Source organism: Kryptolebias marmoratus, linkage group LG5, assembly GCF_001649575.2.
Source record: "Kryptolebias marmoratus isolate JLee-2015 linkage group LG5, ASM164957v2, whole genome shotgun sequence".
Classification (NCBI taxonomy): Eukaryota; Metazoa; Chordata; class Actinopteri; order Cyprinodontiformes; family Rivulidae; genus Kryptolebias; species Kryptolebias marmoratus.
In genome coordinates, this window is record NC_051434.1 from 2,832,576 (window position 1) to 2,844,774 (window position 12,199).

The window sequence follows — 12,199 nt, forward strand, 5'->3', positions numbered from 1 at the left end:
CTCTGCAGGAAAAAAAAGGAAAAACTAACAGACTGACTCAGAGAGAGATGGTAAAAAAAGTTATAAAATAAAACTTTTTATTTTCCCATGTTTCAGTTTGTGCCTTTGAGTATTTTTTGTTTGCATGTTGTTATTGTTTTTTTTATTTTACAAATCTAACACTTTAAGTATCAACTAGATTAAAAAAAACACATTTCTGCTAGAATCACTGTCAGAAGTATTAATGTTTGTGTTTTTAATTGAATAATGTGTGCAGTTAGTAAAAAAAAAAAACAGCATTTGGAGATATGATGAGCAGGTTTTTACACTTTTTCCAGACAAAATGTCAAAATAAATCAGAATAACCAAAAATAGACATAAAAAGAAAAATCTCACATAAAGCCTAACTTATCAGCTTCCAAATAAAGGACAAAAAATTTTGTGTGTTGAATTTTTAGTGTTGATTTGCATCTTTTTATTTAAAAGAAAAGCTATTTTTAACAAAATAAAAGCGTCCTGTAAAATGCTTTTATTTTGAAAGGTGCTACAGGAACGGCTGAGTTGCTCTGTGGTGGTAACTGGAAAACATTTGTTTACAGAAAGACAGAGAGGAAGAAACGTCTCTCACTCTTTCCTCACAGTAGATTTGAGTTTGTTTTTGAAGGTGACATGTCGAACACTGGGACCCCCCCTGACCGGATGTACTCCAAACTGATAGATGATGGCTGCCAGGAGGACTTCACAACAGATGTGCAGCACAGAGGTGAGAACCAGATCCAAGCTTGAGATTTTCAAAACAGCTGTTTGTAATTCTAACCTTTGTTTGTTTTTCTGTAAAGCTCATTATACAGGCATTTCACTGCTGCTCCTGCTTTAACTTTGTTGTTTGAATGATCTTATACTTATTTATTTAATTTTTAGTAATAATAAGTTGGTCAAGTTTCTTGATTTTGAAATCAAAAGTCCAAATTTGATCTTTTCATCAGAAAAAAGATGTCAAATCAAACAATGACTGAGCAGTTTGAGCAAGAAAAAGTTAATTTTGGAAGCAAAAGCGTGCACTAAAAGACAGGATACAATAATTTTATGTTAGTTGATGAATATTTTCTTGATGAATAATTGTTTTAAAGTGGTTACAGATACTAAAACAGATAAAAACAGTAATCAAATATTTTAAATTCACATATAGTAGAGGCCAAACTTAAATTTAAAGCTGGGTTTTACAGACTGGAAACACAGGTTGTAATGGATGTTTTCTTCCATTTACATGTCTCTACATGCTGCATTCTGCAGCTTCAGTCTTTCTATTGTAGTTGTTTTGTGAAATTTCTGATTAGAAAACGAATCTTAAAGGTAACTTAAAACATAAAACTGCAGCATATAACCACCAACCTGGTTCTGTTTGTTCCGTGCTTCTGTGCACCACATACTGGCTGCCAGTGAGACCTAATTATAAATTTCTGGGCAGCTGATTGTTGTGTCTGAGTGAATGTGACATCCATGCTTGCACACACTCGCACGGTTATGGGAAAATAAAATTAACAACAGGTTTTTGTGTAAGATAATTGTCATCTATGGTACATGTCTGGTCATGATTTAATGTGAAGTCTTGCTGCTCTTTAAGTGACACAACCTCCCAGTTATGATGAAGCTGGTGGTTTTATCTGTCCTGCTGATACACTTTGTTCAGATCTGAGGTCAGACAGATTCTGTCGCATGGATCGGTCTCATTTCTGGAAGGTTTTGCTTGACATTCTTTTTGTCATAAATTTATCAAATCAACAAGCTAGGTCTTCCTGTCTCCCTTACCCTTTTGTCATGACAAACACATGGTTAAATTTAGGATTTCCAGTGGCAGAGATGCCTGTTTTGGGAGTGTGGGTGGAAACCAGAGTACTTGTGCAAACCTCCAGGCAGATGTTAAATGTGCGACCTTCGTGCTGTGAGGTAACAGTGTGAACAAACTGTTCCAGCGAGCAGCCTCAGTTCTCACATTCTGATTTATGTACACAAACAATATCCTTTAAAGTTATTCATTTTATTCACCAATGTTCCTTTTTTTTAAGTAAAACTCATACAACTAAAATGTATTCATGTATTCACTAAAGTGTGAGTAAAATAAACATTCCTGGCCTCTGCCTCACATCCAAACAAAGTTAAAGTTAAAGTTAGGGACATTTGCATTTCTCATACTGGGGAAACTCATCTTGGCCTGTTTAGCATCCTGACAGAGGTTGATTTATCAATAAAAGCCTCAATTAGAACAGAAATGTAATCTATTAGTGGGTGGGAACACATTGGACAGCTTTCTAAAACATAAAAAACAGCTAATGGAAACCAAAGACCCTCTAACAGAACCCCAGTGATTAAAGCCACATGTTTAAGTTGACTTGAGAACTCTAGGCAGAGAACTAAACACTGTTTATATTAATAAGATTTCAGAAAATGTTTTGTTTCTGCATACAATTGATTTTTATCTCCAGGACTATTTTCTAGCGGAGCACCGTCACATGCAGCAGCACGTGAAACACATTTCAGATACAAACATTCAGAAATTGTTTGTTCCTCCTCTAAAATGTGACTCATTAAACCTTTTCCTGTGTGTGTTATATGAAACAAAGCAGAGTCAGAGTTGAGCAACTTCAGTTTTCCACAAGAACGAGTTTAATGTTTAAATTGTGTAAATTAAAACTGAATCAAGTCATGTTCTGTGTTCAACACCTTAAACTTCTGAGCTTAATTGATGTCCCTAGTTTTAAAAAATTATGTTCATTTGTTGACATTTTATGGAAAAGTCTTTGAAAAATGGTTCTTAAATGTTTTCAAATGATGTTATACATAAATTAGAGTAATGCATCACTGTGTAATATTTACAGACTGATCTCTGTCAGTTTATTTATGTATGCTTCCCTCATATTTTCCTGTGCTCACATAGGTGTATTACATTTTACCAAATTTCTTATAAAGTTCTCTCATTCACATATTTTTTGCTTTTGTCATCAGAAAGTCAAAAAAATGGGGAAATGTGACTGAAAGTAGAACCACTAAGGCTATGTTTTTGCTTAAGTTTTAAAGCACCACAAGTCTGATGTTAACCTTTAATAAAATCTTTGTTTTATTTAATTATAACATTATCTGCAAAATCTCAAGTTATATAAATCACAGATAACTTCTGTGATTCAGTGATTCAGTAACACTCAGATGGTTAAGACATGAGCTTTCAGGTTTTACAGTCAGGTTTAAAGAGAAACACGTGCATTTTATGAAGAATGACCTTAAAGCAAAACATCAACTCTTTACTGCATGAAGTAACTATGATTTGTCCCAAACCGTCTCAGTTTGCAGCAGCTGTTCATTTTATTGTCATTCTTATGTCGTTTAATGCCATCAGAATACGCTGAGCTCAGATCAGATTTATCAGGTAAAATCAGAGATCAGAGAGAGGTGCTATAAGGGAAGAATGTGGAAATTGTGCCAACATTTGCAAGAGGAATCTGTGATCATATCTAGAGACTGATGAGGTGCAACAACGATGCCTGGATGACAGATCAGGGGATATATCATCAGCCCCACCATCCAAGTATGGGTACCAAGCCTCACTGAAAAGCCCTGAGGAACTGAACACAAGGAGATCTGACCTGAGAATGAAGATCATGACCAAGTTTGACACCTATGACCTGCACCCCTCTGCTTGGAGATGTAAATGCAGCCATATGTTGTTGGCCACACTTTTTGAACGAACATTTTTCTACCTTTAATGTGTCTAATTACATGAGGTCGCTACTTTCAGAGTTTAATAATGAGCTTAAATGGTACATGATAGGTTTATGGCTTCTCAATGAAACACATCAAACTAAAACTGGTTTCTATCACCTCCAGATTACTCAGTGTCCCCAGTCAGAATCCCACCCAGAATGAGCGGCCCAGGTCCATACCGCTTCGCCACCATCTGCCTGGCTGCACTCTGTGCTGTCCTGCTGATCTCCATCATCGCTGTCACTGCACACTGTGAGTACACAACTATGAGACATTACCACCGCTCGGATCAAGATGGTCGCCACAGTTGATCAACCTTAGCCAACATAAAAATGGTTATAACTCAGTCATTGAAGTGATAGTAGATAAGAGTCATTGCCTTTGTATACTGTGAGCGATAACAGTTGTTTAAAGCTTTGCCACACAAAGTGGGAATATTTCTATAACAATCATATCTGTTGTCTTCAATGTTATCTGCAGATAAGAACAAACCTCAGGGTGATGGGGAGGCAACCTCAGAGATGCAGAAGGAGAATACAGACATCTCAGACATCATCAAGAGTCTACAGGAGGAGAATAAAAGGCTACACAAAGAGGTGGATATGTTGAATGCAAACCTGACTGCCCTGATGAACAACAAAGGTACAGTTCTCTGTATATTTTAAACATAATAATGATCTACAATAATCAATATGTTGACTCTGTTTTACTCTGATTCAGGCCCAGAATAATTGTGCCTAAATATGTCAAAACGTCTAAAATGTCTAAAATTGTGATGATCAAACGCAAGAGAAACCTGCATTTTTCTTTGTCTTTAGTGGAACAAACTAGTAAAAAGCCATAGGCAGGCAGGAGCTTGTAATTTAGAGGCACTCACATCTTATTTATTGTAGCTACAATGCAGAGAAGAGCTGAAAACTGGTCACCTGTTCAGATATATAAGATTATTTTTTTAGCTAAGATCAAAAAGACTGTTTAAGGGGCTGTTCACCATCAGACAGCATCATTAGGGCTCCACTTGCAGCCAAATAATAAAATATTATTCAACATTTGTTAGCAAATGCATTAGCACAGTGTTCTACATGAGTGAATGGGTCTCCCTGGCCTCTATTTTTTACTTGTCATTTTCTGGCTCCAGCGAATATATAATAAAACTTGAATCAGCTTTTCTTTCCTGTGATAGTTTTGTATACCTTTTGTCTCTTCTATCATTGGCTTTTAGGGATCAAACCCACGCCAAAAGCAACCAAGGTCCCTATTGTGTGCTCCCCGGACTGGCTTCTCTTCAACGACAGCTGTTACTTCATCTCCAGAAATACAAAAAACTGGCAGGAAAGCCAGGATTACTGCAAGAAACAAGGAGCTCACCTGGCCATTATCCTCACACCTGAGGAGCAGGTAAAATATGGCAGATTTTCTGGGGGAACCTTCCTAAATTCTCAATGAGGCTCTGAACAAATGAAAAAGTCAGAGATCTGTGTGTGTGTCACAATCAGAGCTTCTCCTTTCTTTGTGTACCATCTGGTCCGTTGGCACGTTCATGTTATAGCATTATCTGACCCTGGATCTTTCCAAACATTAGGTCTGATTCAGCATATTTTCTGACTTCCCTAAAATAAAGAACATGTTGACAGTCGCATGTTCCTTACAGTTCAGTTGTTCTGTTATGACTAAATTGTTCTTAAGGTTACAAACTGTCATAATGACTTATTTGAGTTTAATAGGAGGCAACTAATTTTATTTTAACAAGACTGTAAATTAACTTAAATCTGAAATGTTTGGACAAAAGCACAAACACAAAAATACAAAAAAGGACACTGTCTAAACAGATCTTTTAATGTTGACATACTGTGCATGTTTGTGTCTTTCAACTGAACATTTTGTTGTTTTTCACCTTGAACTACTGAATACATCAAGTAACAACTCTTATTTTGATTTTCAGACCTTTTTGTGGGATCTTCTTCCCAGAGGACACTGGAACTCATTCTGGTTTGGAATCACTGACGGAGAAACAGAGGATGAATGGAAGTGGGTTGATGGCAGTCCTGTAGTTGGAGGGTAAGTTCCTGCTTTTTTTCACTGGTCAGAATCAGAACTTTATAGGTTGCTGATTTCATTGTGAATGGAGATCCAGATGTTGCATTAAGCATGTTATCGACTTGGAGCTTTTTATTCTCAGCTAGTTTTTATCTTCTGCAATTTTACTTTTATGTGTTTTAAATTATTCAAATGCTAAGACATGTAGCGCTAATCTATAAAACAAATATTCTGCATTTAGTATTAACACAAAAAAAGTTGGTTAAGTGTGAATTGACATATGAAACAAGACAACATGTGGGATTAAAAACATGATGTTCTGAGGAGAATGGATTTATTCAGCTCTGACACAATGTCTCATTCAGTTCATGCTTCATTGGTCAACAAACACCCACTCATAGGCAAAGCGCTCATTGGACAGTTGCTGCTGTTTATCTGCCCTCTTCCACAGATTTTCCAAGGTTTTTTCCAGTTGTTGACCTCATTAAGTTTGATTTAAGTGAAAAAATAAGCTCAATGCTTTCTGATTTTTTCTACTTTTGTTGTTTTACTCAATTGAGTTTTGCTTGCTTGTCTAAACTGGTAAATGGGAAATGTACCTAATTCATATATGTTTGACTTTATTAATGTACAGTACAGTGCAAATGTTTTAAATGGTGTAAAAATGCTGTGAGTATGCTTTCTCAGATATATATTTTGATCTATTAACAGTGGAAAGTGAATTAAATGCAAAGAAAATTAAAATAAAAGGATAAGGAACTCAGCAGGAATGTTGTTCCAAAAATGTTGGCAAACTGACCACAGATCTTCTGTGGATGCATGACTCAAACCTCTCTGCCTTTTCATGACTCATCACAGACTGACATCATGATGTTGGCTCTGTGCAGGTTAGTCCATCACTTCCAGGACTTCTTGTTCTTCTTTATGCTGAAGATCATTCTTAAAGGCACTGGTTGTGTGTTTGGGTGTGTCACCCTGCTGCAGAATGAATATGGAACCAATCAGATGCCTCCCTCATGGTGCTCTGTGATGGACATGCACTTGGTGTATTTCTCAGCATTGAAAGCATCAATAATTCTGATTAAAACAGCAGAAGTGCAGCTCAGACTTGCAGGATCCTCCACCATGCCTCTTTGTTGTACCGCTCCTCTTCTGTGAACACACTGCCTTCTGCTGCAGACAAAAACTGCCACTTTCCAACACACCACTTCCACTGTGTTCATACACAGCTGAGGTGCTCGATCTTGTTTCACACCAGATGTTTGATGTTTTGGTCTAAATTTTTCTCATGAAGACCATTTCTGGACATACCTGTCTGGACAATAGGCTTTCCTGGGTCTCACAGATTTCTGGCAGTTCTGAGCTGATGGCTCTAAAGAACAACTTCTGAATTTGAAGTGAAGTAAGCATGATGTTTCTTTCGTCCTCAGCTTTACTTTTTTTGTTATTTTTCTTATTGCTGAAATACTTTTGTTCTTTTAAAAGCCAAGTTGGTTCTTCTTCCTTAATTTGTGTTCATATTTTGTCAGAAAGAGTCAGGTTGCTCCATCTTTTCCACTTCAGCTTCATGCTACTAATTTAATGCACTTCCTTATTTTATATTTTAATGAAAAATAAAAAATTGTGAACTTTTTGTCTCTTCCTCTTCTCCTTCTGAGATGCCCTGATTTTGTCGTCATGTGGTTCTGACTCATCTGCTCAAATGTTTCTGCACAATTTTACCTTTTATATCCTTTTATTATGTTTATGCAGAATACAGCTTCCTGTCCTTAGACTGATCATTTGTATGTTCACATTAATAGACCTCCATGCCACCGTATCAGTTTGAAACACTAATTCATGAATTTGTCACATCTTATCTGAATATTGGTCTCAATCAGCCAAAACCGAACTGAAAACCCATTTGTTTTATTATCTTTCAGTATTAGCTGAGCTTTTTGATTTTATTTTGCAAGTTTATCTTATTTATCCAGATTTTTTCCCATTTATATGGCATTTTATTGTTCACCTGCATAGCTTATATACTAGAAACTTTGTGCATCACTTTGGTCGGTAAGGCTTGTTTTTAAAATGTGCTGCAGAAGGAAACTTTGTCTGATTGATTGTCTTTGGCTTTGTTCTTTGACTGCAGTTTCTGGGAGGACAACGAGCCCAACAACCACATCAACGAGGACTGTGGGTACATTGTGAAAACACAGGTGTTGGAGCGGGTGGCGATAAAGAGCTGGTACGACGCCCCCTGCAATATGTACTTACCTTTCATATGTGAGAAGGAGATGGGCACCGAAACAACATCCCACTGAGACGCCATCCATAACAAACACAAACAAAACAAAAAACAGGAAGTTGCATGTTTCTTCTTAAAGCCTAAAAGGTTTAGAAACTTGATTTTCAAATATAATTTTGTTGACTTTGCATCGCATTTCATTGTTGTTTTGATCAGACACAGCTGTTTTAGTAATTAAGGTTTACTGCTGAAACTTATTTCTGACATAAGAATGAAAACCAGAAGGATAAACATAAACAAAGTTAAACTTGTTATTGTATCTGTGGTTTGCATCATATTTTGCATTTCTGATTTTTATTTTAATGAATCAAAACATGTTTTGATGTCAATGGCTGCAGTTGATTTGTTTTAAGTTGACATTTTTTACCATAATTGATCATCTAAGATATTTCATTTTTCTAAAAGAAAACCAAACACTTTAAGCTGATCCTTGTTTAATTCAATTTACCATGGCTATGATCTGTTTTGCTTCCTTCATTGGTACTGGGCTTTTTCTTTTTTTGTACCTCGCAATGCAAAAATCTGCCTTTAAATAAACAAAAATACAAAAATGCACCAAGGTTTAGAATACTATGCTCTTAACCTACTAAAGTACAGCTGCAGCACTTTTTAAAGTAAATTACTGCACCTTAACTTTTTACTGTGTACTTAAAAACTTAAACCTTTTTTATGCTAAATACATAAAAAAAACATTGTTTCTAATTTTGTTTGATTATATTTCATGGAATTACCTCAGTAATAAAATTAACTTTAATAAACCACGAGTTATCAATATTTCAGTCACTTTTTTTGATCAAAGCGTTTGTGACATAAATCAGAAACATGACATGTAACTTTTGTTCTTAATGATCATAAAAATATCAAATTAAAGTTTTATTAAAGATAGTCTAACTTTTTTTTGACTATTTAAGATTTCTTGCCAACTGACTGTAAAATCAAAAATACCATTTAAAGAAACTTCTTGGTTTGCTCAACTTCAGTTAAAATTTAAATAAAAAGAGTTGATTTTTCTATTTCCTATTTTTTTTTTTCCATTATTCACATTATTTTTCATTTCAATAACTGCACCCAGAGTGTGTTGAATAGTAGGATTTATTTTTCTGTGTTTTCCTTTTGCTTTGGTTAGATTTAAATGTTTTTATTGTTCGGCTCAATCTGTAAAACTTTGTTTGAAAATGCTGAAAAAAAGCAGTCCATACATTGGACACAAATTAGATTACATTTTAAGTTTTAAATCCTGTCTGCATTGTTGTGGTTTCTCCAGCAGATGGCGCTCTGCAAACAGGTAAACAGCAAACAACATGTTGACATGGAGTGAGATGATTCCTTTTTTCTTTTTGCACTTAAAAACAAGAGTTTCAGATTTTTCTTCAGAATGTTTTATTTAAAATTAAGCAATACCTAAAAATAGAAAATAAAATCAACTTTTACAATGAATAACATTTATATTCTCAGTGTGTGACTTAATGCATCTACAAATCAAAAATTACTTCTTTTTTGCATTTTCTGGTGACATTAATCAAACATTCCTTTGTTGCAGAAGTTTAAAAATGTTTTAAAAATCACATCCTAAAATACTAAAAAATATGCAGCAGACAGGATTAGGATCAGGTTTATTTGCATTTCACAGTTTTTTAATAAGATTCAACAACTCTGAAACACTTGTACGGTTCTCTGATCCTAGAATAAATTAACTATCCTTCTTTTTTAGACACAGAAAACACATCGAGTGTGTGTTTTCTGTGTGTGACCTGCAGCCAGTCCTCGGTGTCATTTCGACCTCTGCCTATCTTCTCAAAGTGCACTAAGAGCATCACTGAATGAAGGGGCCAAAAGGGGAGTGAGTGTGAGTGCAGGGTTTTACTCCTGAGCTCGTTACAGCAGAGAGATACCAGGAAGTCAGCCAGCCCTCTTCTGTCACAGTCTATTAGCCCGGATTACAGAGTGAGCCTTGATGAGGCAGGATGGAGGAACACAGTGGGTCAAACTGAGCAGCAAATCAACAAGGAAGGAAAACTTTGGACCAGATTTAAATAAAGAGTTTGTCATTGCATCGTGACAAAGATGTGATGTTTTATATGATGTGTTTAAATCCAGCTGGTGACAAACCTTTTGTTTCTGTGAGATAATTCATGTTTGTCTTCTGTAGTGAGGCCACTTAGGGGAATACAAATCATGAAATTTAATGAGAACATCCTGGGCTTTGTAGTGATGTCATGCATGGGGGCGAGGACAATAAACCACCTGAACACAACGTTTTAGCGCTGTAAGCTGAGTAAACTTTCTAATTTCCATGGTTTCATTTTGTACAGAGCTTTACAGCAGCAAACAGAGAAACCAGCCAGCTTTTCTATCTAGGAGAATTTATATACAACCTCAAGCTTTTTGTGTCAAAGCATTTTTCTGGTACTTAAAAGACCGATTGGGAAGAAATACTACCTTATCATTTTTCAGAACATAAATATATGGACCTAAGCACATGTGTTGATTCAGGACTCGCAGGCAAACAGTCAGTCAGCTTTTCTATTAGCAAATTTAAGTCCTAAACAGTGCAGAAATTCAAACAGATTTAATAGTTATCAGTCCAACAGCTGAAGTTTGGATGACACTGGGTCATGATGCAACAGGACGATGATCCAAAACACAGCAGCTAATCTACAGTAAAATGGTTGAAAAAGAAAATAATCAAGGTGCTGCAATGAGCCTAAAGTTAAGACTTCAGTCTGACTGAAATGCTGCAGTGAGATCATTAAAAAACAATTCCCTGTAAATAAGAATGGGACAAGATTCCTTCACTGAACTGCAGAGGACGGATGAAATCATTTTAAAGACGATTCTTACAAAATATTTCTCCTGAAAGTTCAACAAGCTCTTTACTGGATGGAATTAGTTTTTCCACATGCTACTTCTGTCTACAGTTCAGTAACTAAAAACATGAAACTAAAATGTTTTTTTTTTAATAGAATGCTAGGCTTTTAATTGGTAAAAAGTTTAGGTAAACATTAGCGATGCTGCAGTTATATTTCATGTAGAGATGCATCCATTCAAGCCTTCATCTTTTACTTGCTGAAGTTTGAGTGAGACTCTGGGCTCAGGATCATGACCTTTAAAGAAGAGGAGTGATCTAATGATGATCAGTTTGACCTCTTCAGACTTTCCCCCACCTTACATTTCTTGGAAGAAAAAATGGAAATTCTCCGATCTATAAGTCAGATAACAGAATGTCAGAGGAGCAGATAAAACAAAATCATCTTTGATGCAGAACTAGAAGCTGCTCTGTTTCCTATCAGAGCACAACCTAAACCCTCCTCCTGTTCTGTCTGCCTGCAAACAAATCCATCTGAGCTCCTGCCCGGCAGCGATTTCCCAATTCTGTTTTAGTGCAGGGAAATGTATAAAACCAAAGGAGCAGAGGGAGTCCACACCTCAGCCAAATCCTGAAACACAAAGATTGTTTGAGCATCAGGTTATTTTGGACCATTTGCCAGGCTTCAGCTGTATTTGCAGCTGTTGAATTGTAAAAAGCACTTGTCATTATTTCTGAAAAAAAGTCAAATTTCAGGCCATTTTACTCCATTTGACTCTTGATCCACTTGTGCTGTGTGTCAGGCGTGACGCACGCTTAACCTGACCTGCTCTAATTCCCTAACGAGATTGCCCTTCCCCGGATATCTCATAAAACCCTGATTACCCAGGCTCAGCTCATTAGCTCTGCAAACCAATTGCAACCTTATTGTCAACCTCCGCTTCACACCAACCATCCCATTGCCCTCATCATCACAAAACTCATGTAAGAACACGAGTGTCAGCAACAACTTGATGGTTAAAATAATTCTGTTATTTGAAAGATACCCATTTTGTCAAATTTAAAATGTTTCTTGCACATTAAATTGATTAAATGTGCTATAAACCCTCTCCTTTTCTCCTAAAATCCCTAATTTCTTCAAATTTCTGCAGACTTTTCCATCTCTCTCAGATTCTCTTTAACTTCCTGCCACCTTCCTCTGCTTCTTCACCCTCTCTTGTCATTTGACCTCATAACCTGTTTTTCCTTCCAATCAGTTTACCTGAGTCTTCCTGCCATGTTCCCTCCCCCTGTTTCTCTCAGTCTCTCTCCTTCTCTCTCTGTTTCCATCTTTG

General features: G+C 36.2%; 1 protein-coding gene across 1 annotated transcript; it reads left to right on the plus strand.

Annotated features, from left to right (window-relative positions):
• The first annotated feature begins 567 nt into the window (after window positions 1-567).
• On the plus strand, window positions 568-9,072 carry LOC108242623 (CD209 antigen-like protein C). Its single transcript, XM_017427586.3, has 6 exons — window positions 568-742; window positions 3,859-3,987; window positions 4,216-4,377; window positions 4,958-5,133; window positions 5,678-5,793; window positions 7,904-9,072. Exons 1-6 carry the CDS (start codon window positions 649-651, stop codon window positions 8,073-8,075), a joined length of 849 nt encoding a protein of 282 aa, XP_017283075.1. The 5' UTR covers window positions 568-648; the 3' UTR covers window positions 8,076-9,072.
• Window positions 9,073-12,199: the final 3,127 nt, after the last annotated feature.